Source organism: Branchiostoma floridae, chromosome 4 (genome assembly GCF_000003815.2).
Source record: "Branchiostoma floridae strain S238N-H82 chromosome 4, Bfl_VNyyK, whole genome shotgun sequence".
Classification (NCBI taxonomy): Eukaryota; Metazoa; Chordata; class Leptocardii; order Amphioxiformes; family Branchiostomatidae; genus Branchiostoma; species Branchiostoma floridae.
The window spans coordinates 7413938-7439167 of NC_049982.1; the positions used below are offsets into that span (position 1 = coordinate 7413938).

Genomic DNA, 25230 nt, shown 5'->3' on the forward strand with positions numbered 1-25230 from the left:
GACCATATTTTGCGACCGCAGGAGTGACGATTACGACACAAACTGCCGCAAATCGTCGCGAATCTTCGTTCCCGGTAGAAACAAAAATGGCGGCCCTGGCGTCGGTCGTTACCTAGGCTTGCAAGACAAGTTTTTAAACGAAAGTTGTTGCATTTTTGCACACTTCTGAAGTACATGGGCATTATTCACAGTTCGAACGGGACTTCTGGATTTGAAACTTCGTGCTTCGGGAAGCTGAAACAGGTAACTAATGTGTTTTTGTTGGGAGAAAATCCGTCATTCTTCAGCGAGAAAAGTTTGTGTAGGTTGCTCGACAACGGCCAAAACATCAAATGTCATTAGTCGTGGCTTGACTTTCAAAGGTATGTTTACATTAAGTACGTGATTGTGAACAAGAAAAAAATGCACCACATTTGAATTTCCTTGGTTAGATGGGGATTTTATGTCGACGTAGAGTTGCAAAAATTGGTCAGTTTAGCTAGTTTATCATGACATGAGGCACGCCCCACAGCGAGTATTTGGTGATGTGTAAAGGTGCAAAGATTTGTAACAGCTACCACTTTGAACTTGTCTGTTTATCCACGAAGTTGGTCACTCTTTCCAAGTTTAACTCCTGTATATACGTTTGTGAACGTCCTTGACATTGTTTTGTTGTAGGTTTTTAATTGTTGGATGTGAAGTTTGAGTATGTTTGGTGCCTTAACAGGTGGTTCACAGGTGTGAAAAGCACTTGCTACTTGAGACTTGTTAAGAGCACTCTGTAAAAATGTACCTGCATTCTCTAACACGTCAGTGGAGAGAGGAACTGGGGAACTCCAGCTATATTTAGAATGGGGCAATGTATGGATCTTATATCTAAGAACCATAATGTTGAAAATTTCAGTGTAAAGTTTGGCCCTAGCAATACCAGAAATGTAGATGTCACCTGAACTTGAATAACTTACCCAGAGGCATTGCGCTAAAGTTGGCATACACTTATGTATGGAATTGCATCTTGGATTGCGTCAGTTCTTCAAAGATATACGTCATCGTAGCTAGAATAGAAACAATTTCATTATCTTCACAGCCACCCACCCACTCACGTATGTATGAAAATGTCAAGGTATGAAAATGCCGTATTGAGACCTGCCGGGATAGCCAAGATTATGAGAAATTGGAAATTGCTTGGCACGTTTTGCAGATAATAAGTTCCTGCAAAGATAGCTGTAGTCTTGAAATTGTTGGTCACCAAACAAACAAGCAAACAAACAAACAAATAGTGATAAAAGACCATATGACAATCATATCAGCTTCCACTAAATAATGATAATAATATGAATCTGCCAATAATGATGCCAGAACCTGTAGCCTGTCATGTGTGAAAATTATTGTTTGTTTTTTCCCCAGTTCAGGTGCTTATTGAGTTTCTGTAGACAGACCTGTGTGTAGGAGGTCCCATCAGAGTGCCTACATGGCATGTGCACAGGAGACAGGCACCTCCTCACTCTACAGGTCAGACATTATTCTTCTTTGCTTATACAAGTAGTTTAGTTTTTTACTTAAAACTTACTTGGGCCCAGCAAATTGGACAAGTCCACTAGTCCGATTGTCCAGGATATGTAAAAGTGTCAATTGGACAAGTGCCCATCCAACCCCACTCGCCTGATCGGGCAATTAAGATTTTTACATGAGTGCGATCCCTCCCCAGTCCCCACTACATTTCAGATATCCCCAAAATAAAAGAATTCCATTGTTGGGAGTGAAGATACATTAAAAAAGGGTCAGTGAAATTTCGTGCAAGTGAAAAGTTGGTTCTGGCAAGTAAATTTTTCATGTACTTGCCAGATAGGACAAGTGAATTTTTGAAAACTTGTCCAACCCTGTAGGCCTACTGCCCATCCTAGGTACCTCCATCTGTTGTGATCCTGGGCCTTCTCCTGCTCCAGCTGGTCCCAGTTTCCCTCACATCAGCCTCTATGTTTTGCCTCCACTCATCTGCTGACTCAACATAAAAACTGCATCCTCCAGCCTAGAGGATTCTTATTTAGTGAGCAATGAAAGATGTTTAAAGATGTGATAATTACAGTTTGGGGGAAGCAATAAAAACCTGTACAGGTGTGCATTTGGTAATCAATGCACAATATGGAATTTGCTGCAACAACATAGTTAATCTAAATAGTAGGAGCTAGAAGAAAGGTCATACCAATTAATGGCATACAGACTTTTTTCAGAAGTGGAAATGAAAGAAAATTATGAAATGCTTATGTGTAACATAATTTCTTGTCCTGGTGTCAGTGGTTTGTCTTATTTATTGTTTGAGTGTTTTGTTGTTATTTCAGACCATGATAGACAATTAGGCTGTAAATTACATGTTAAATTTCAAAATAGCATAAAATTTGCTTCCTGCACATTCTTTAAAGATTCCCAAGGGACGTTACCGTAAGGGACATGGCGTCACCTCCGCCAAAGGGGAACGTGTGCATCACGGAGTATGCAGAGGACGTCATCAACCCAGAACCAATCATGATCGAGGACTCAGAGGAACTGGTAGACGAGTACCTTTCCCCTGGTAGATTGGTATGTAACAGCAGTGTTGATTGGCTGATTCCACAAGCTCATAAACAAGCAAAAATGATGAATTGCAGTTTATTCATTATTTGATAGATATCCTGAGGGAAAGAGAGATGATGATATGTATATTTAAAAATGAAGAGCTCCTGTACTGTTTTGTTCATCGTTGATCATCTGGAAAAAACAGGTCAAGGGAGTATTATTGTTGCTAATCTGTTTGTTGACAGTAAACAGGCATTGTCATTCAAATTGTGTTTAAACCTGTTAAGAGAGAAAAGAGTGCTGCAACAGGAGAAAGTAAAAGTAGTCAGCTGATACAGGCACTGGTTTCATGAATAAACCTATCAAGTATCAGAATAACAGTCTTCGGTAACATTTTTTATTGTGACAAATGTTACAGAAAGCATTAACTGGGGTGGAAGACTTGGATGAAGTCCAGAATTTGGAGATGGCTGTTGACACCAGAGAGAATAGCCTGGGGAACTTTGGTAAGTTTTTGTTCCATGTACTACTTGATGCCCTAAATACTTGTACTACAGCACTCTTAATTTGTGATTAGGGGTTGAGTTTCAGGATTTTGACCTGATATTTGTAGGTACTAAGAGGACTTAATTGAAAGTATAGACCTACTTTGTTGCTTTTAGCATTGATTTTAACAACAATTTTGCTGGTATGTATTGTTTTCTACATTGCCATACATTGGAAACTTGTTTCATAATTGTCCAGAGAAAAACTGAATCTTTTATCAAGAAACATAATCTAATTTGTAGGTACAGTGATCCTGCAGAAAGATGAATATTTTTTCAAAAAGTATGATACTTCATCTACTCAGTTTATTCTTTATAAAACAGTTTTCAGGTACTGTCCCAGGACTGTCTCTGGGACGGAAATTTGCTTGTTGGGACAGAAACATTTTTACCCCATCATCACAAAAATATGAACATCATGACACAAAATTGTTGAAAATGTATTTTCATCAGCTTAAACTGACATAACAACAGGGCTCGAAATACTGGGTGCATGTGCACCCAGGTGCACCCAAAATTGGAGCTGTGCACCCAATTATTTTCTGTGGGTGCACAGAGTGCACCCAAATATTTTCTTACGTCTATGTATGTAAAGATGTCAAAGTATACTAGTATACATCATATTCTTGACATCTAAGTGTTAGAAAGATAATTAAAAATGTTTGTCATAGTACTTGTTCAAGAGTTTGATAGCTTGTAACTAAGTTTTATTATTAGGTTATTACTTAAATTTAAGTGGTGCACCCAAATTTTTAAGCTGGGTGCACCAGTGCACCTAATTCCAAAAATGAATTTCGAGCCCTGTAACAAGCAAATTCAACAACATGGGGTCGCTTCCCAAACAAGGAAGGAAAAAATGTAAAGCTGGAGACAGCCTTGCACTGTCCTTTGGTTCTCATGATAACCCTCCTTCTGTTCCCCCAGGTTCCCTGCTGCCCAAGCTGCAGCAGCTGCGGCTGAACAACAGCGTGATCGCGTCCGTGCGAGACCTGGGCACGTCCCTGCGCTACCTGCAGGTGCTGTGGATGGCCAGGTGTGGGCTGCAGGACCTGGACGGCATCAGCTCCATGTCTGCTCTCAGGGTAGGAGTCACGGGGTCAAGTTTTGTAGGGAATCCTAGAAGTCTAGAATACACACAGTCAGTCATGTATGTAAAGGAAAGAAGTGTGAACATTGAAGGCATCTGCATCCATATTCAATCACATCAACAGATGATAAACTGGATATTGTGCGTATGTAGATGCTTGTAGCATATGAAATTGAATGGCCAAAGAATGAAAGAAAATGGCTGACTGTATCCTCTTTTGACCCCAAATATAAGTAAAATTCACATACATTGTAATTAAGTAACAGTTACCATACTCTGACTTCATTAGGTCCGGAGTTTATCCATTCATGTTGAGTGTAGCTACATGTATCTTATATACCATATGCATCTTTCTGCAGTTAAAGTGAAAACATCCATTTCTCCTAGAATGTCATGTAACTGAGAATGATTCAGTCACATGTGATCATGATTCCTTCTGTCATTTCCATCCAGGAGCTGTACCTGGCCTACAATGACATCAGTGACGTGTCCCCCTGTAGTCTGTTGGAGGAACTGCAGGTTCTGGACCTGGAAGGGTAAGTCATAGGGAGGATTGGCAGTTGTCTTTTGCAATGTTCAGGGTTTGTACTTTCGGGGTAAGATATGGATTTACACGAAAATAAGCCATCTTCATAATTTTCTTATGTCAAGCAAATTGTTACAGAATCAATATTGTCTCCTGTCTATTAATTAAAAAAAGGCCAGTATATACAGTGCATGTGCTTGTTGTGAAGACACTGTAATTCACACAGTTCCAGGCTGCAGTACCATCATGGGTTACTAGTCAGCACTTCAGTACCGCCGAGTTGCAGAATTAGAATAAACATGACTTCCTGACATAACCAGTACTAATATACTTAACAACATATAATGGTCACTTTTACAAATCATATCACCAACTTACGATGTTTCCTTGATGTATTTCAAACTAGAAAGAAGAAACCTGTCTGTATCTGCCAGCAAATACTTATTTTTAGTGGACAATGCCTTGACGTTGAATTGTCTTTCAGGCCAGTGAGTACCTAACCATTTAGTTGCTTCCAAGCATTAACTGTCTGTATTTTCACTCCTGTCTCCACAGAAATAACATAGATGATGTTGCTCAGGTGGAGTTCCTGGCCCTGTGTCCCAAGCTGACCACCATGACCCTGGAGGGGAACCCTGTGTGTCTGGCACCCCATCCTGATGCTGAGGTAAGGGACAAAGTGCAGGGATTTTTTTCTTATGGATTGCTGCATTTTTTTTCATACACTTTTTTCTTTCTTCTTGAATGTTGCTGATATGGATTTTTCTCTCCATCTTGGTTTTCCTTTTTGGTCCTGTCCCTACAAAGTTCTGATGGGCAAAGTTACAAAATCACTCCTTTGACAGCACAGTAGTTTGCTAAGTAGACTATTATACAGTCCAAACAGCAGAGAAACCTGTCAAGAAAAACCTGAAAAGAGGGTCTGCATGGGGGTGGGAGTCCTGTGCTGAACATCCTGGGAAAATACAGTTAGTGTAGTCAGTTACAGTTACAGTTGCTGTAGTCTCTTAGAGTGAGCTTTCAGGTTCAGGACTCAATATTTGAACTTTCTTTACAGCAAGAGGGTATAATACAGTATCCTGATCCTTTTTTTCTGTTCTCTCAGAATTTTTCACTGTTTTTCCAGCAACACTCAAATCACCTGTAGGCTCCAGACCCAGAGATTCACAAGCAAAATCGTTTTTTCCAGACGACTGACTTGTATGACTACCGAGACACCATCAAACAGTCCGTGCCAACCCTGCTGTACCTGGATGATGAGCCACTCTCCTCCAACCGCAGCCTTCTCTCCAAACCTACCACTGTCAGCGCCGAGCGACTGGTCGTCAACGAGTCAATCAAGGAGAGCTTAGGGTCAAATGAGGACATTGATGATGGAGGTAGGTAGGATTTAGATAAAAGAGTAACAGTTGTTATGATGTTTTGATTGAATAGACTGTGGAAAAAATGGCCAAGGCTCATTTCATGACCCATTATCACGTAATGTTGAGATGCAATTTATGTTCTATTTCCCTGTGGCAAGTAGTGTAAAATATGTGATTTATTTCAAAGTGCAAGTGTACGAATAGGGTATAATTTCCATTCTAACTTGGGAAAGGGCACTATAATGTCAACTAACTAGGAAACAAAGGATTAGATTTCTGTTGTTGTTTGATCACAAATCCAATTCTCTGTAGTTTAATAGATTCATTGGTTATTGTTGTTACATGTTGCTTGCGATACAATGTACTTGATGCAATCGTTGTGCAATGACCATGACTTGACTTGACTATTTTCAGATGGGAGACCATCATCAGGTTCCAGTAGACCTGGCTCTGCCAGGAGACCGGGCTCAGCCAGACCAGGGTCGGCCCGACGGAGACCGGACTCTGCTGTACCCAGGTTAGGGACAGCAGCACGCCCGGCCAGCGCTCGACCCGGCACTGCTGTCAGACCGGGGACAGCTGCAGCTGGCGCACAGAGGCCGGAGACGGCAGGTAACTTGGTTTGGAAATAACTGCTATCGTTGATTTGCAAATGAGTTCTTCAGACTGACACTACAAACATTAGACAGAAGTATCAATATGATATATCCTATCCTAAAGGCTGGAGACTGATACAAAAATTATGTAATTTCTCATAAGGCCACAGCAAGTAAATTTTATGGATGACATCAGCGCACGCATTAATTTTTGCCTGATTTCAGGAAAAAAAACAAGAATTTTCTTCTTCTGCAAGGATGGTCAATATGGCGATAAAGTACCAAAATGAGCAAATATGTTGTGTTGTAGCCTGATAATTGTACTAGTAGAAGTGACACTTGCGAGGTACCCAGGTCTGTAGTTGTAGAAAACAAACTTATTGGATAGCTCTAAAAGTGACACCAATATGGAAGCCATGAGTGTGGTTACCAACTTTGTTGGTGATGCCAGTCTACCACTCTAGTGTCACTTTTACCACACCAGTATATGTCTTGAATACAGGAATGAATGCCTTGTTGGCTCTTGTACAATGTTTTGTCCTTTTAATTGTTGTTACAACATCACAACTTCATGGTGCCTATTTTTGAAAATGTATCCATCTTGTTTTTTTTCACCCATCTTGTTTTTTTTCCGCCCTATCGCACTATTTTTGCAGTCTGCAGAGGATGTCATCCATAAAATTTACTTGCTGTGGCCTAAAGGATCAATAAAGATCCAATGATTATTTTTTATCAATTGTCAGCAATAGATGATTTTTGTAGGAAGCATTGATGAAATAGTAGTCAGTCAGTGTTGTTTTTTAAAATGTTGTTGTGTTATCTTGAATTTCTTCAGGATCAGAGGACTTTGATCTGGATGCAGAGCTAAGTGATCTCACCAGAGGTAAGAACTGTCAGGCACTAAGTCTTGTGTTAGAAAAAAAAGAAATTCAGTGCATTCAGAAATATACTTAAAGAAAATTTACTCATCTTTGACGATGGGTGTTTAAAATGTGTGATATTTGAAGATCTGAAAAATATGTTTTATACTCAAAGTAAATTACGGTATGGAGAACTTTGACTGGAAGATGTAAGGCCTTAGATTATCTAATGTCTGTGCTGAAAAGAGCAATGATATCACATTACCTCATAGATGTCCAAAGCCAGGTGTGACGGGTCGTTCGGTGTAATATAACCAGCTGCTGCCGTACCGCGTGCCTGTAAAGCTGGTGGGTTACGCCGAACGGTGGTTATACTGGCTATGTAGATACAGATACAGATACCTCCATTGAGCATGCTAGCTGATTTAGAACTAATGGTTATAACCTGTATTATGCCATTATTCTTACAGGAGAAGTAATATGTGGCCTTCCTAGCAGGGCACTGAAGACTAGGAAAGGAAAGGTAAACCTTTTATATTTCTTCGTACCATGACATTTTGCTGTGTGTGCTTAAGAAAGGAAATAACATTGGCTCATGACGTGCAAATGAAAATGTCTTGAATAATCTGTAGATATCCGAGCCAAGTTTTGCACCTGACGTGTTTTGTTTCTGCTAACATTTCTTAGAGACAGCTAATTGTCAAACTGCTTTTCTGTCTCCCTCGTTGTCTTCTCCCAAGGAGAGCCCTCCGAGGGAAGGCTCCAGTCCTGATGAACATGTGAGCAACAGGAATGACATCACGCTTTAGTTGCCATGTTGTCCTTTCCTTGCAGCTTTGCTTTGAGCATGAGAGTAAAAGCTTGCTGGCAGTTATCCCAGAGGTGCCATTATTCCTCCTGCGCCGAGTGTGGTGTACAGACCCACTGCTTCTGCAGGGTGATAACGATGACATAGTTTGCAGCGATTTGCAGGTGGTCATTCCTGTAGTGGGAGTGCCGGCACATTTTACATGCTGCACCTGCACCACAGTTTACCCCTTACACACAGAAATACTACACAGTTAGAGAGACAATCCTTCGTTTTCCTCCAGAATGATTTTCTAGCAGTTTTCCAACAGTCATCAGCTATGCACATTGTGCAACATAAGTGCATGTGCATTACTATGTGTAGAGAATAGTTTGATCCCATCAACACCTGGTTTGACACAGCAACACCTATATTGGCTTTGCCAGCTTTACGCCCCTTATCGATTACAGCAATAATGCATGTACCTTACAATGCACAATGTCGTATTTGTTACTACAGTAGTATCTTTAACTTTAAGGTCCCGTTCACATTCATTGTAAGATTGTTGTGTGATAATGCAAACTGTGGGCACTCTTGGGATTACCATGGGTGTGTTATATGAAGCTTATCTGTCTTATTACACAAAAGGCTGTCTCAGCAGTTGCTTCTGTCACAGCCTGCTTGAAAATTCTCCAACATCAAATGTCATAAAACGATTTGTGACTGTGCCATAAGTTAAGTATTTTATGAAGAAACATACATGTACTATGTATCTTGACCATAAATTCTTCATCACATCCTACTCAATTTCTTGTTTTTGTTTCATCAGTATGCCACAAATTGTACTTATTTTTTTTACATGCTGACACCCATTATTCTACTCAATTTTCTGTTTTTGTTTGATGATATGCCATTGATTATTGTAGGTATTGAGTATTGAAGGTATTTTTTCCACGTTCTCACATCTGCTGTGTTCCCCCCCAGCTCCCCTCCCCCCTGGCTGCCCTCCCCACGGTGGAGCAGATCCAGGCCTCCCCCTTCAGCCACCTGCTGCACAGACCCGAGCACACGTACGACGAGGCCTTTGATGCAGACGTGTCCAAGGAAGACCTGTTCGCTGAGCTGAAAGCCTGGAGGCAGGAATATGAAGGGTAGGCTAATCCCAAGTGTACTGTTTCATGTATGTACAAAAATGTTGCAATTTGTTTTACTTTTTTTTATTTGTCACTGACTTTTCAGACTGGCTATGTATGGTTGTAGCTCTACCATACATAGCCTTATTTCCCAGCCTACATTTTGGGAATTTAATTCTGTCTATCTGGATTAGCATCCGTTGTTCTGTCTTGCAAGGGTTGGATGTTGCGGGGTGTCGTTCAGGTCTGATTGCTAACATCCAGGAGATAAGACAAAAACAAAACAAAAAATTACAGGTCTTTTTTACTGTTATTGTTGGGTTTCCAAAGGATGCTGTTAAACAAAATGTTATGGAGCATGTCTCACATTTCCGATTTTCCCATCACAGGAAAATCAAGCAGAGGTATGTGGAGATGAGGGAACCACAGGTGTTGAAGATTTCCCACGACGAGGCGGCGGACGTAGAGGACGGCTCGGACGCCTCTGTCTCCGACGACGACGTGGAACTTCCCGTGGACGAAGACTCACAGTTGTACCTCCGTTCCCAGTCCCCTGTCCATGTACCGTCTCCACCCTCCACCTCCCCTGTCTATCGCCCCTCCCCTCCCCCCTCCTCACCCACACACCGACCTTCCCCACCCCCCTTGTCTCCTACACACCATCCCTCCCCACCCCCTAGATCGCCCCAAGGCCCCCCTTCCTCGCAAAGGCTGCTTCCATCAAAACCACTGCTGAGTGACGGGGTAGTTAGACCTCGCACTGCTGCTGACTTCCGAGTGCGACGATACCGGCCGCGCACGAAGGAGGAGACTGACGTCGAGAGACTAAGATCGTCGGCGCCGAAGGAAGACACGAGGCCACCGGTATCTAACGAAAGGTCACAGGTCAGAGATGGAAGAGTGTCGGGGAGAGAGCAGGGGACAAGAGCGAAAAGTGAGGTGTCCTCACCGGAGCAGGACACGAGTCCGCAGGCTGGGCCTGCTGTACGGACCAGGACTTACAGGTGAGGACATCTACAAGCAAGATACAGTTTCAGAAATAGCCAGGTCTATCTAAAGTATTGCTGTGATGAAAACTGCTACTTTTAGTGCAGATTTGACAGTGCATGCCTCTTGGTTGAGCTTTTATAAACCCCAGAAAGAAAGCTGCCATGCAGTGTTCAGGATTCTTGCTAAACCAGGTAACAAGTGATCTACACTCAGACTTCCTCCAGCCGCCCATGTACCAAATTTTGGATACAGAGTTTATGGTGTCAAAGTTTGGGGGATAGGCTGTCTTTTTAATTCCGCCCACAAGTGTTACTGTGACAACAGGTGTATAGTTGATCCAAATTCTATGTCAAATCATCTAGTAAACCCCACCCATCCATCCATACCAACCAGTCTATCAATTCACTCCACCATCATCAGTACTGTCCCCTTACTCTTCTTTCACACTCACAAAAATAGTTTGCTGGTGTGCACAAACTGGCAATGAATAATGGCACAGTAAGGTGAATTTTTGGCGTTTGTTTGTCGTAGTTCTGATGACAGTGCAGACGGACAGGGTGCTAGGAGAGCTTCCCCCCGCCGCAACCGCAAGAGTCGGGAGCAGCGTCAGCTCATCTACGAGCGGGAAGACGCCAGGATTAGCGAAAACCCAGCAGCCGCACAAAAAACAGAAAAGTGGGTGTTACCAAAAAGAGTTCTGTGAGGGTTGATTTGAAAGAAATACATTTGATTCAAGATGATGCAATTAGAGAGATGGACAGTAGGGATTTTCTGTTACTTAGAATAGGTTAGGTCCCCTGCTAATAGAAAATTCCCTGCATGCAGACTGAGCCCTCTGGGGCCCGTTAACATTATGATTGCCTCAAAAGGGGACTGGGGCACCAAGGAATTTTATTGCAATTATGATTTCTAAAATGTACCCTTTTGCAGTAGCAGTACAGACTTCACTTGCTTGCATCTTCAAATATTTATACAGTCAAACCTGCCCAAGTAGCCCACTTGGAGGCCTTACATAATTTGTTCTATTTTGGACAGGTGGTCACAAATGACAGGATTCTTCAAGCTTGTGTCAATGAGAAAACTTATCTAAATTTGTCAGTCAGACATTTCAAGTAGTGTCCACTACTTTTTGTCAATGACTGATCATAAGAAGGGTCTATAGTCCAACAAAACAGGTCTTTAACTGAAAACTATGATTATGCATACTAGTACATCAAGTAAAGAACAAGTTGATTTAATGTCTGTTTTTTTGAGTGACCCAGTTGCTGTAATATCTGTTATTTTGCATATTTTATTACCTAGATGTCTAACCTTGACATAGAGAAATTTGATATCAAAGTTGAAAAGGTGTCCACTTTTTTCCTCCCTGTCCAGACCGGCTGCCAGACCCACACGGACCCCACCGACAGAGGCCAACCCCACCCAGCCAGTCATCCGCTCCACTCACACCCCGCCCAGGCGGCAGCTCCCGACCGTCCCCCGCCCCGCCACCGCACGCGCTGCCATGATGTCGCAGAGATTACCCAACCGGCTACCCAGTAAAAACAAACCTCCCACGTGAGGGAACTCTGTTAGAGATTAGGGTCCCTTTCCACTGGGTTTCCAAAATCGAGGTAGGCTAGTGGGCTGGGTTAGTGGGCTGGGCTAGTGCCCTCTTGTTTGTGGCCCCACAGGCTTCTAGCCAATGGCTTATAAGTTATAGTGGGGGAACTAACCCAGCCCACTATCCCAGCGGTCAACAAGGAGGGCCAAAAGTGAACAAAGATAACTGTTGACAGTAACATTAGTAGTGTTAAAGCTTACATGTAAGGTTGGTCAGACTTGACGCCTTCTCTTTTGTCACTTCCTCTTGGTTAATGTTTTAAAATATATTCAAGTTGTATTTTTGATGTTGTGTGTTGACCCAGCCCTGACATGTGCCTACAAAGATGTTATAATCTTACAGCTACAAGTTTGGCAAGTCAATGGTCCAAATGTTTTTGCTCCTGCCAAGTAGTTCAGATATGTCGTATATGTTGTATTTGATGTGCATTGTAGTCTTTTTCTTTACCTTACTGCATTGCGAGCTGTGAAGTATCCTTCTACAATAGTCATGAATGTGTACAATCAATGACTATTGACTTTACCTCAACTGGTGCAGTCATGACAGGACCAAAAAAGTATTGTGCTCGACATCTGCTGTGCCTGAGGGTAAACTTGTGAAGACTTCTTGGTGAAGACACATCTATTTTATAATCGTCTGTAGTATTCCAGCAATTTTCAGCAAAATACAATTTAGCACCCATGACTTGTCGTGAAGACATATCCTAGACTTGAAGTTATTGTGGAAAACTGGAGTTTTCCTTCTGTCAATGTGAAAATTTGGAACAAGGACCAAATAGATAGTTCCTGTATTTCTATGTAAAATGTAAGTTGCAATTTTATGTGTGTGTGTATATATACGTTTGTATATATTTTGGTTTATGTGTATATATTTGCATGACAGTCAGTGACAAATTATACTTTGATGTGGTGTTGTGAATATTAGACAAATGTTGTTTTTTTGACAAATGTTTAATTAGATAATGATTTCTGGATTAGTGGTAGGTTGGATGATTTTGGAACAGAAACAATTTGTGCATTGCAGTATTAGTTTATAGTTAAGGCGGAAGTTTCCTATTGGCCATGTCTATATCTATTGCACAGGTTTTGAATGTATGGTGTGATAGTATGGTGTTGGTGCTAAGGACTTTGCAAGCTCCTATGAAATTATTGAGCTTTTCTGTTTACTGAAATGCTTCCAATTATTCAGAGCAGGTATTTGTACTTATCAATCTTGTGGAAACAGCCGTGCCTCGTGAATAAGTCTTACTGTGACAACTTTGTTGAAAGTGTGTTCAAAGTTTCAAGCTTTTGAAAATTTTGAAGAAGCTTAAGAACAAGTCTTTGGAGCAAGTGAATACTAAAGATCTACTAGTAGTTGGATGAAGCAGGTCTGCAAAACAAAGCAAGAGCTTTGTTCTGTTTTTTGATAAATACATAAATGTCAAGATGTAGTTATTTTATTCTGAAAATGATTTCCTCTTTTAAGTGAATGATATAAGTTGGAATCTCGAACAGTGTGCAGGTATTCGCCAGTATTTCCACATAGCTATCATAATGACAGTTACCTGTGTTGAAGTACAAATCCGTACGTGTGTACATTTTTGGATGTTACCTTTGTTTTTGTCATATAAAAAAAGAAACATACCACTATCCTTTGTCTTTTTTTTATTTTTACAGTATGACGTTTTCCATTGGTGCTTTTTGTACAATCGATGTGAAACATTATCATAGATATGTCATTGGAAAATATTTCCAGAAAACAGTATAAACAACGGATCCAAGAGGTAGACACTGGAGGTACAAAAGGTTGTATAAAACGTTTTGAGCACATCGATGTTGTATGTACAGTACATTTAAGAGTTGAATTTTTGACAGTTTAGGTCGGGTGGGAAGGGGGCTGTCCAGGTACATAAGGCAGGTTCCGTTTGCACTGCAGTAATGCCTTAAAGGCCCGCCGAAACACCCTGACTTTCCACGGGTACATGAACGGGTTGATAGCGTGGCACGACCCGAACAGGAATATCCCCACAAAAATCACCTCAAACGGTATGAAGGACGCCGTGAAGTCTATGCTCTCTAACAACACGGCAGGGGCCTGCAGCACGGTGGATGTGCAGAAGATGATGAACATGTGTCTCGTTCTGCGCACCATCTCTGTCGACACGTACTCCCGTTTGTTCCCCAAGTTAGACCTGTTCTGGGCTATGGTCATCACGGAATTCTTAACAAAGAGATACGTTTTGACATAAAACACGACAACTGTGGACACAGAGATCCAATAAGCACCCCCGAAAACCAAAGAGAAGTAGTATCGACTGTAAGGGTGGTTTGAGTCCAGGTCGCACTGACTGCGGACCCCGTCCCACCCGAAACGACCCACGCCCAGCATGCCGGGGAGAATGACGATGAGAACACAGACCCCCCAGGACGCCGCTATCCACATGCACGACTTGAGCGGACCGAACAGCCTGATGTATGTGCTCGGCGACTGCGAGATGCGGATGTAGCGGTTGAAGGCGATGAGGGCGGAGGAGAGGACGGAGATGCAGCAGTTGAGGAAGCCGATGAACCCCAGGAAGGCGCAGAAGCCCTGGCCGCCTGGTGGGGCCCCGGTGACCACCGCCGCCAGCCGGGTGGGCGCCTGCACGGCCGTGATCAGGAGATCGCTCACCGCGATGTTCAGGACGAACATGTTCATGGATGAGCGCACCTAGGGGGTGAGGGAGACAAGAACAATGTTTTATTTTATCTATACATGTACATGTAATAGATATGCGAACGGAAAATTAAAATGGTCCTTATTATCTATTGCAATCGTCAGCATCATCACCATCAAGTGCAGTCGTCATCAGCTCAGGGGAGATGTCAACTGTTTGATTTTTTGGAGTTTATTGAGTCAGGGACACTAAGCGCTAAATGAATCTGTATACCTTTGAGCCTTTGGAAGAGTATGAGGTCTGGGTCTTAAGCATCACAACTTCATAACAACTGTCAACTTGTACAATCAAATATTCTGGCTGTTCTGATCTTGAAGAAAGTACAGGCAGATTCCCCACCTGTCGGTAGAGGCAGAAGGACATGATGACCATGACGTTCCCCAGGGTGCCCACCACACTGATGATCGCCATCTGAACGATGAACGTCCACTGGATAACGGACAGACCCCCCGCATCTTCAGCGGCATCGCAAATGACACCCGGTGTGGTAGAGTCTGAAATGCAATTGAATAGTGAGCATAATCCTTACTAATGGTCGTGCACGAAAATGGTATCTCTAGATTTAGTATCAGTTGAGTAGTAAACGTCAATTGATATCATACTCTTTAGGCAGTCTCAGTGTAGTTGATATTTCCAGTTAAGTTAACGTCACGTCAAGCAGTGTCCATATATGAATTAATCGATCTTTGTATCCCTGAACATCAACCAAGAAGTTGCGTTACCATTATCATCTAATGGCAAACTGCCTCTGGCATGTGACCACAATGAGTTTCGAGAGTACTGTGCCTCTGCGTAAGCGAAAGCCTTAGTGATTGCCCTCTGTCAAAAAGTGTAACGACCTCTGCTTAGAGAATTGGTTTTGTGTTAATAAGGAAATACCTGTGAAGACTGAATCCGTTGGGAACTCGTCTGTGGTGTACACCAAGGCTGCGGCAGGGTGAGGAGATGTCGCGCAGAGGGCAGCAGTGGTGGTGTTACCTGGTTCGTACAGCATGGTGGCGGTCGTCACTTTGGCTGTGGGATAAGACGTGAAGTTAAAATGTTCACATTTATATAGCATTATATTTGGTCTTCCCCGCACCAAATAGTGCATAGGGTGGCGGCCATCTCCATTTCAAAGTCACACAGCTTTGTGCAATCACTACAGCAGGGACTAGGTATGTTTCTTTCCCCCCAAGTGTGCAATCTAAGCAGAGAAACCATTTTCAAAGCCTTTCGTATGACTTGGTCGGAATCGAACTCAAGGACAAGATATTCAACATACAATTAGGAATTCAGAACAATGCGGCCACGGGGACAGAAATCTGTAAGGTCTGACTTTTCAAGAGATATCTGTATTTAGTTTTAGGATGGAATTTGAAGATGTTTTTCGTTGTTCCCAAGCTAGTGAACACTTTCTTCAAACCTAGAAGTCAGATGACAAAACATCACTGAATGCACTCTAGATGCTGTAGGCCTTTACGCAAAATTGGTCTGTCACCTCCAGATAAGGCCGGGATCTCTTGAGAATACTCTAAAACAAATCACCTGGCTCCAGGCAAGTGGTGAAGATGATCATGACGTTGATAGAGGTCCGCGGGGTCAGGAGAAGATGTCGAGTTAAAAGTTGAATGTAAATAAATGCGATGCTCTTTCGTAGTCGTCACTGATTGTAGATCATTGTAAAGGCCTACTTCAACTTACCCAAGCCGACGTAGGTTTGTAATTAGAGGCACTTCAAAGTGCCAGTCCTGTTAGTTTCTATGAGTATATCTTAAAGCTTGTTGCATCAATGTTCGACGGGAGTCTACTCCGTTCCGAAGGACAAGAGGTGCGCACTTAGCTATATATAGAGCACGGTAAAGCGAAAGTTGGGTCCTCGGCTAGCGCTCTGTGGATTAAGTAGCCGTCACCAATTGTGTAGGCACACACACCTTTACCCGAGCGGGAGTAGGTTTGTCATTAGAGGCACTTGAAAATACCCGTCCTGTAAATTTCTGAGTACTAGTATATCTTGTTGCATCAGTGTTCTACGGGAGCCCACATGCACTTGGTTCCGAAGGACACTAGGTACATGAATAAATAAGAGCACGGTGAAGCGGAAGGTGGATCCCCGGATTCGTATATTAGGTAGTGCATTTTCCCTTGCAACTTCGCTATTAAACTAAAAATACACGAGTGGTACGCCTCGGCAGGTCATTCTATCTTCAGAGGTAGTACCATACAGGCAAGTGTTGAAGATTATCTTCACTTTGATAAAGGTCCGCGGGGTCAGTAGGTGTTGAGTTAAAAGTCGAATGTAGATAAATCCGGGTCCTTTTTACTGGATGTCGCTAATTGTATATGCATACTTTTTACCCAAGCCGACGTAGGTTTGTCATTAGAGATTTAGAGGCACTTAAACGTGCCAGTCTTGTTGGTTCTGTGTACTTGGTTCCGAAGGACAAGAGGTGAGCATTTAGAACACGGTGAGGCTGAAGGGTGGTTCCTCGGCTTTATGCATTAGGGATCTTCATGCATTTACCCCTGTAACTTTACTAAGGTGCTTGATTAACCAAAAGTATTAGCGGCACCACGAGTGGTACACCTCGTCAAGATATTCTATCTTCAGAAGGAGAAGCACGCGTGTGTACTAACGCAGATGAATAAACAGATATTGAGATATGGGTACATTATCACGTAGCGCTATGCATGTTGAGTAAATACAGCAAAGTGTTGACAACATTACTAATATAAAGATGGGCATTCCCGATTCGCCAGCTATCTTACAATAATACACATTATCAGACGTGACTATATAGCACGCACAGGTCTTGCAGCAGATATTCATGGACATGGGCGCTGGGCGATTGTTTACGGTAATACAGACTGTACTTGAAATATGTTAAATGTCCATCGCCTTCGCGAAATACTGTCTGACGTTTGGTTAGTTTGTCTTCAGGTACATTAGAGTACATGTTATGACCTCTAGCAGGCTGTACTTCCATTAACTGTTTGATACTACATGACTAAATGCACCCACACGAAGAAATGGCATGAATAATCACAGCCGCCGCTATTTCAAGGCTGCACAAACAGACAATCAAACTACGTCATTGTAAATATCGAATACGTGCTGTTGTTGGTGTGTAGAAGGATAAATACATCGTAATAATGATTACTGCGTCTCTGCGTCATGGCAACCAGAAGGCCAACACCGACTTAAAAGGCTGTAGAGTGTTCTTTCATCTGCGGTTTGAAACGCGCAGCCTTCGGCAGATTTCGTCTGCTCCGTCCGTCAACCGCCCCCTGCGTTGGACAATGCCACATCTCAAGGTTTCCGTTAAATCCAATACATCTATAAGGTACTGTTAACGGGTAACGAATGGTGTTCAAAGTCACACTTTATAGATTAAACCAAATTGGCAATGTTGGCAATGATAGCCATGCATTGAATGAGAAAAGACCGTGGCGCGCCAATCATTCAGACAATCATTCATACTTCAGGTAGACCAAACCCATAAATACACACTGAAACATAGATACAGTCCTTCTTTTGAATCGCACTAGTCTTAAGCCCTCGAAATCCTCGTTCGCGAAGTCAAGGCAAGAGAGAGAACTTCTTAGGACTGATGGTAAAAAATATTGCAACGTTACGTTCTATTTTTCTTGCATGTATGCAACAAAGCGGGCCCCAGAATTTGACAAAACCAAAAAGAGGTGAATGATGACAACAAGCATACAATATCATCTTCACCATATTCCGGGTTTCATATCATATCAACATCATATACCAAAGGAATAGACAAATTAAGGCGTAAGCTCTATTCGCACCTTGTCCAGCTGCTGCGGCTCGGGTGGTCTTCAGACGCCCGCGGGTCCGGCCGTGTGCTGCGAGAAGACGGTCGTCTGCGGTGTAATGCTCGAGGTTTCAGTAAGAACTGGACGTGGGCGTAACGTTACGTGACGTATACTGCACACCGAAACGTCGCTACGCTACGTACACGTGTTACCATGGGCACCATTTATAATTATGAATAAGAATCACTTGGTTGGTGTCAATAGGCAAGATAGGGCATGAAAGGTTGCATACTCAGTGTCTGACGTTTCGAAACTTTTTTGTTCTTAAGAATTAAAGAAGTAGTCAGAAGCAGAACATGAGATATTTACCATTCCTTTAAAGTGTATGGTTGGAATAATTATTATAACTACATACAGGGTGACCGCGGCACCGTTCTCGGTTTCTGTAGCCCTGAGCCATAACTCTGCAATCACTACAGCACGGGGATAGTCCACTGAGGGTGGCAACCTAGCCTCTACCAGGCTCCGTGGATCGGTAGAATCATACGTAGAAACGTACTCTTCTGGCCGGCTAACTCCCATCAGCGTACTATCGACTCTATTTGTCCAATTTCTACAATTAGACCACCGATCCACGAAGCCTGGTAGAGGCTAGTGGCAACCGTGCGTGCCCTCTTTCAATCCCCGTCACAAATCAAGAACTGACATCGGCCGACTTGTTTTAGGGCTCCAAATGGGCATTTTCGGCCACACTCAAGTACGGCCGACGTCCTGGCGATTGTCGGGTTGCTATAGGGCTTCGGGCGATTTTTAGCAGCTCCTCCGTTGCCGGGAATTAAACCTCCCTGTGATGTCAGTTGTGCGTCAAAAAGGCAGAAAGGACAATAGATCTAACTTGATATTTCCGGAATGACACACCGAGCCCAGACCAATTTGTGACGGAGAAGATTTTCGATGCTCGGGCCATTTTTACATTCGGCGAGCTCCAACCGATCTAAAATTTGGACGGCCTTCGCTTGAATTGTGACGCAGGTTTTCCCACATAGTGAATGCTAAGCAGAGAAATAAGTATGTACCATTTATTAAGTCTTTTGCATGGCTGGATGGGCCGGGATTGAACTCACGACACACTGATCATGAGGAGGCGAGTGCTCTTCTCATTCGGCCATTGCACAACAGTTTGCACGTGAAATATAATAAAGGGTTAATGCCCCGCCCCGAGGTGTATATGGTGAGATAATCCCTGGTCAGGGACGATAACCACCGAATAAACCACCGAGGGAGCGTAGCGAACGAGGTGGATTATGAGGTGGTTATCGTACCTGACCAGGGATTATCTCACCATATACACCGAGGATAAGGCGGGGCATTAACGTTATTATCATATAGCCTATCCAACTGACAGTTATTTCACACAAATTCCTTTATAACAAATAAACATTTTAATACATTACATAAAAATACATTTGCAATATATATATTGTACAATAGTGTCTATATATAATACAAACATTAAACTATTTCATCATCATCATTTAACTAATAATTTTAACTAATCATCTGTTTGTGAGATAGCATATTAGCATCAACATGTAGCTTATTTGCAATACAAACTACATGTATTAAGTGGAGTCCTGGTACCCCCCATGCAGAGCCTTTTCACTTGGGCACGACAAAGTACGTATATATGAAGTGATTTAGGAAGGTACCGGCTTAATCACGTTAGAAAGCCATAATGAAAATGTGTAAAATCAGCATAATTCCTTTTCAAGTATCCCTATATTCCCCATGTGGAGCCCTAATTAACATAACCAATCAATCATAATGTTTTTGACAGCTATGCATGGTTTACACACAAACAACAGTACAAAAAAATTCATGACTGTCCCCTGTATAATGGTGCGGTCCAAAAAGTGGTCGGTTATTAGAATAACCGACCACTTTTGAGGTTACTGCCTGATAACCCATGGGAAATGGGGGCCTCTGATTGGCCAACTCCATCTGGCTATATGATAATAACTTATACGGCAACTCAAACTTCTGGTGCAGACTAGACGGGAAATGTTTAGCAACGAGGAACAACTTCTGCATCCATGGAGTTTTTTGTAAATATTCACATGCCAACGTTAGGTACTGTCGACTGCCAGTACGGTGACCTGAATGCTCTAATTGCCTACAACAGTTGCTGCTGGGCTGTTCTGTGAATGGAATTCAGTACTAACAGATATGCGCGGTCAGAGATGGCAAATCAGAAGTAAAAAAGTAAGTTGCAATTAATTGGCTGATCGATGTGTTCTCCCTTATTCTTAGCCCTTCAGCTAAGGCCACAGCAAGTAAATTTTATGGATGACATCCGCGCGCTCATTAATTTCTGCCTAAATGTGATTAATAAGTTCTGTGACGTACGTCAACATTATGTAATTTATGTTACAATTTTAAAACTCTATTTCCGTACACAAAATAAAGCGCTTACCAACAAGTCACACATGCTGACGTCACACCTCCGGTACGGATGTGTGACTTATGCTTTGGGTCATTTCAACTTGAGAAGGATCAAAGGACTGATCGAAAGCTTGGTGGTATTAAAGTGCTTTATTTTGTGTACGGACATAGAGGTTTGAAATTGTAACATAATTTCTTCCTGATTTCAGATAAAAACAATATTTTTTCCTCTTTGGAGATTGTTGGAGTCATACAACATCTAGACAGTTTTCACAGTATATTTTGTGTTCCATTTTTATGTTTTGTTTGAAGTTAGAACGATTTTTGTTGCAGTATTGTGGGACTGCGTTGAATGCCCCCCTCCCACCACAGAGGCATGCACCACTGAAGGGGTTTTCTTTCTTTTTTTTTCTTCTCATTTTATTATAATTTCCCACGACTTTTTCCTTGGTTATGTTTTGGAATCTTGTGAGACTACTTGTGACCTCTACCGCGAACCAGTGCAGGCGTGGCGAGCCGCACCTACATCATTGGAGCTTAAAGTCAAGCATGACGAAGCTTGGCCCCAGGACTGGAAGTCAACACCCGAGAGAAGGACTATCCAGGCCGCGACAGCCCTACAAGCTGGGAACTTTGAACTGCCGTACCCTTCAATCATCATCTGCGCAAGTAGAACTCGACAAACTTATGTCTGATTTTGATATCTCTATTGTCTGTGTTCAAGAACACCGTTTTGTCCATAGTCCCACAGTAGAGGACATAGTTGCAAGGAATCTGGGAACTACGACCCTTTTTACAACATCTGCCACTAGAAACAGTGTGGGAGCGTCCATCCGTGGAGTCGGCATATGTGTCAATACTAAACTGCTACCGCTACTACTCTCCGTGAGGAAAGTAGACGAACGCATTGTTATCGCGCGGTTCAAGGGTAACCCAGGAACTGTTGTCATATCCTGCCACGCCCCACATAACAGTCTGTCTGATGAAGATGCAAATGACTTTTACACAAAACTAAATCATTCTGTTGAGGCTATCCCTCCACATTCCATGCTGTTTATAGGGGGCGACATGAATGCCCAAATTGCGAAGGGTTTCTCCATGCACAAGGTGTCCAACCGTAATGGTCTGCTTTTAAATGCATTTGTTGAGCAACACAATCTTGTAATTGGTAACACTTCCTTCCGGAAGCCAAATCGTAAGCTTTGGACATTTAGATCTCCAAAGGGTGACCGCTCTCAGATTGATTTCTGCTTGTATCGTAAACGCTGGCGCAATAGTGTTAAGGATTGCCAGGCATATTCTACATCAAACCCGGTGGGCAGTGACCACCGTATTGTTACTGCCACAGTAAAACTTAGCCTCAGATCTACCAAACAAACAGTTTTGAAGAAATTATTCTGGAAAGCGGTTACTGTTGACAACCAACTTGCATCGGAAATCGACAACACAGTCATGTCACGTTTTGAAAACCTCCCTTTGAACGAGCAAAATTATACTTCTTTTGTTAACATTGCACACCAAACCGGCAAGGAATTGTTACCACCCAAACCTCGTCGATCTCAAGACACTAGAGATGCCGAATTGGTTGTTAAAGCAAGAAAGGCAACTTTAAGAGCTTCCACACGAAATGTGCAAACAGCCCAGGTTAACTTGCGGAAAACCTTTGATCGTTGTGAAGACAAGCGCATTAATGAAACTCTCCGTATCTTTGAACAGCCGGCGTTGCTAAGTAATATAAAAAATGCCTGGGACTTAGTGAAAACACTAGCAGGAAAGAAATCAAGAAATGCTGTGCACATCAAAGGAGAAGATCGACTAAAACTCTGGGAGAATCATTTTAAAAACCTTCTTAATGTGAATACTAATTCCTCCCCTGACAGCGAACCAATTCATAAAGTGTTCGAGGTTTTCACTGAGATTAAAAGTGGCGAGTTTTCTCAAGAGGAGGTAGTTATGGCATCCATGCAATTAAAAAACGGGAAAGCTCCCGGCATGGATGGTCTCCCACCTGAGTTTTGGAAGTTACCAAACATGACAAAATCCTATTGCTTTTCTGCAACTCAACATACAATGGAAATCGCCCAAAAGAATGGGGTATGTCTGGTATCATCCCCATCCCCAAGAAAGGGGACTTGCGACAGCCAGACAACTATAGAGGTATTTCTTTGTCTCAAATCGCATCCAAAATTTATAACCGCTGTTTACTTAATAGAATTCGTCCTGTCATAGACCAAGTGTTGCGTCCAAACCAAAATGGCTTCCGTCAAGGTAGATCAACCACCTCTCACATTCTAGCACTTAGGCGCATTGTTGAGGAGTTGAAAAACTTTGACAAAGAAGCGGTGCTCGTGTTTATCGACTTCCGCAAAGCATTCGACTCCATAAATCGCTTCAAAATGTTCCAAATACTGGAAGCTTACGGGATTCCGCCGGATGTCGTAAGTGCTGTTCGTGCCATGTATGAGGACACCACTGCTGTGGTAATCACTCCTGAGGGGGAAACTGATGCATTCAGCATCAATACAGGCGTCCTTCAGGGTGACCCATTGGCACCCTTTCTCTTCATTATATGTCTCGATTATGCATTGCGGTCTTCGATATCTGACTCGGAGGGACTAACACTCCGACGCAGACGAAGCCGACGTCACCCGGCCGAAACCCTACCTGATTTAGATTTTGCCGATGACATTGCTTTGTTGGAAGATTCGATAGAACTCGCACAAAATCTTCTTACTAAGGTGGAAGTTGCCTGCCAAAGAATAGGGTTATACCTCAATGCTTCCAAGACAAAGTTTATGCACTTAAATCCAACAACTCCTAGTTTACTTTTAACATCTGATGGCAGCTCCATAGAGCGGGTTTCCGACTTCAAATACTTAGGTGGTTTCACCGATAGTCTTCATGATATGAATGTTAGGATAGCCTTGGCATGGAGTGCCCTTCACTCATTGCATAGAGTTTGGAAATCCCCCATCAGAAAACAAACCAAGACAAAACTCTTTCAGACATGTATTGAAACAATTCTGTTGTACGGATCTGAATCTTGGCTTATGTCTAAGACACATTCCCAAAAACTCAATGGCACATATACAAGGATGCTTCGTCTAGTCTATAACTGTCCATGGTGGAAACATACTACAAACAAACAATTGTACGGACCACTACCAAAAGTCTCTACAAAAGTGAAACAGCGACGGCTGTGCCTTGCGGGTCACGTGGCACGAGCCAACGAACCAGCTGGTAGATTATTGTTGTGGTCCCCCGACACTAAGAGAAGAGTCGGTCGTCCAAGCTCAACTCTCAAGAAGCTCATTGAGGAAGAAACAGGTCTGGAGGGGAAAGGTCTTCTTACGGCGATGAAGGACAGGCAATTCTGGAAGGCCAACTTCGTTTGCATCACCTCTCAAGAGGATGACAAATGATGATGATGATGATGGAGATGGTCAACATGACGAAAAAGTACCCAAATGAGCAAACATGTTGTGCTGTGGCATAATATTTGTACTTGTAGAAGTGACACCAGTGAGGTAGCCATGACTGGAGTTTTAGAATTGAAACAAGAGGCTGTAGTATAAAAAATGGCACCAATATGAAAACCATCATTAAAGCCATGAGTGTAGTTACCAACTCTGTTGTTGATCAATAAATGAACATTGCAAATTTTTGCCCAACCGAGCTAAGTACAGGTCACAACAAGACAAAACATATGAATAAAGGTATCACACATCTAGTCTAACACAGAAGTCAGGCTTCTTCTCGCTTCTTGGTAATCGTGAAAATGTAGGACTGTATGGGTTAAGCTATGGTCGATTTGTTAAACGCATGCATGAGAAATACACGAAATCCAATCATCACACAGAACGTGGGACAGTTCATTAACCACTGCCTTCAAAGGAGAAGTCAAACCCGACAATAATATTCATTGTATCATATAGTCTTATTTATTACACTATCTACTTCTCCGGTCCGGACTTGCAAAAAGCTATCTGTCATCTATGTTCCCTTTTACGCACCGGCTATGAGACGGGAGAAGCGGTTGTATGGATGCATGGACAGATGTTGCGCCCCGAACCATGCCTTGCCCCAAACCGTGCCTAGGCACGGTTTGGGGCAGTCCCTGCGTGCCCCAAACCGTGCCTGGGGCAAAAGCACGGTTTGTGACACGCGGGGACTGCCCCGTATCGTGCCCAATCGCGCACAGTTCTGGGCACACTGGGGACCGTGTCCCATACTGTGCTTTGGGGCGGAGTTTAGTGTTTTTAGGGGAGGAGTCTGTCCAACGTGCTTTTTTTCCTGCAGCCCCGCCAT

General features: G+C 42.7%; 2 protein-coding genes across 6 annotated transcripts; one reads left to right on the forward strand and one right to left on the reverse strand.

Annotated features, from left to right (window-relative positions):
• The first annotated feature begins 33 nt into the window (after positions 1-33).
• LOC118413192 (leucine-rich repeat-containing protein 56-like) lies at positions 34-12075 on the forward strand. 5 transcript variants are annotated; one of them, XM_035816404.1, is made up of 15 exons: positions 35-362; positions 1387-1491; positions 2400-2556; positions 2951-3038; positions 4002-4159; positions 4618-4700; positions 5246-5357; positions 5880-6069; positions 6469-6666; positions 7486-7533; positions 7981-8033; positions 9282-9448; positions 9820-10434; positions 10952-11095; positions 11795-12075. In XM_035816404.1, exons 2-15 carry the CDS (start codon positions 1451-1453, stop codon positions 11979-11981), a joined length of 2241 nt encoding a protein of 746 aa, XP_035672297.1. In that variant the 5' UTR covers positions 35-362; positions 1387-1450; the 3' UTR covers positions 11982-12075. The 5 variants fall into 5 exon arrangements, with proteins under 5 accessions (XP_035672299.1, XP_035672297.1, XP_035672295.1 ...); XM_035816402.1 differs by having other exon boundaries at positions 35-243; XM_035816403.1 differs by having other exon boundaries at positions 35-243; positions 1392-1491.
• Positions 12076-13880: 1805 nt separating this feature from the next.
• LOC118413173 (melanopsin-like) lies at positions 13881-25230 on the reverse strand. The gene is made up of 4 exons (XM_035816374.1): positions 24936-25230; positions 15601-15735; positions 15061-15215; positions 13881-14714 (listed from the first exon to the last, which is right to left on the reverse strand). Exons 1-4 carry the CDS (start codon positions 25228-25230, stop codon positions 13881-13883), a joined length of 1419 nt encoding a protein of 472 aa, XP_035672267.1.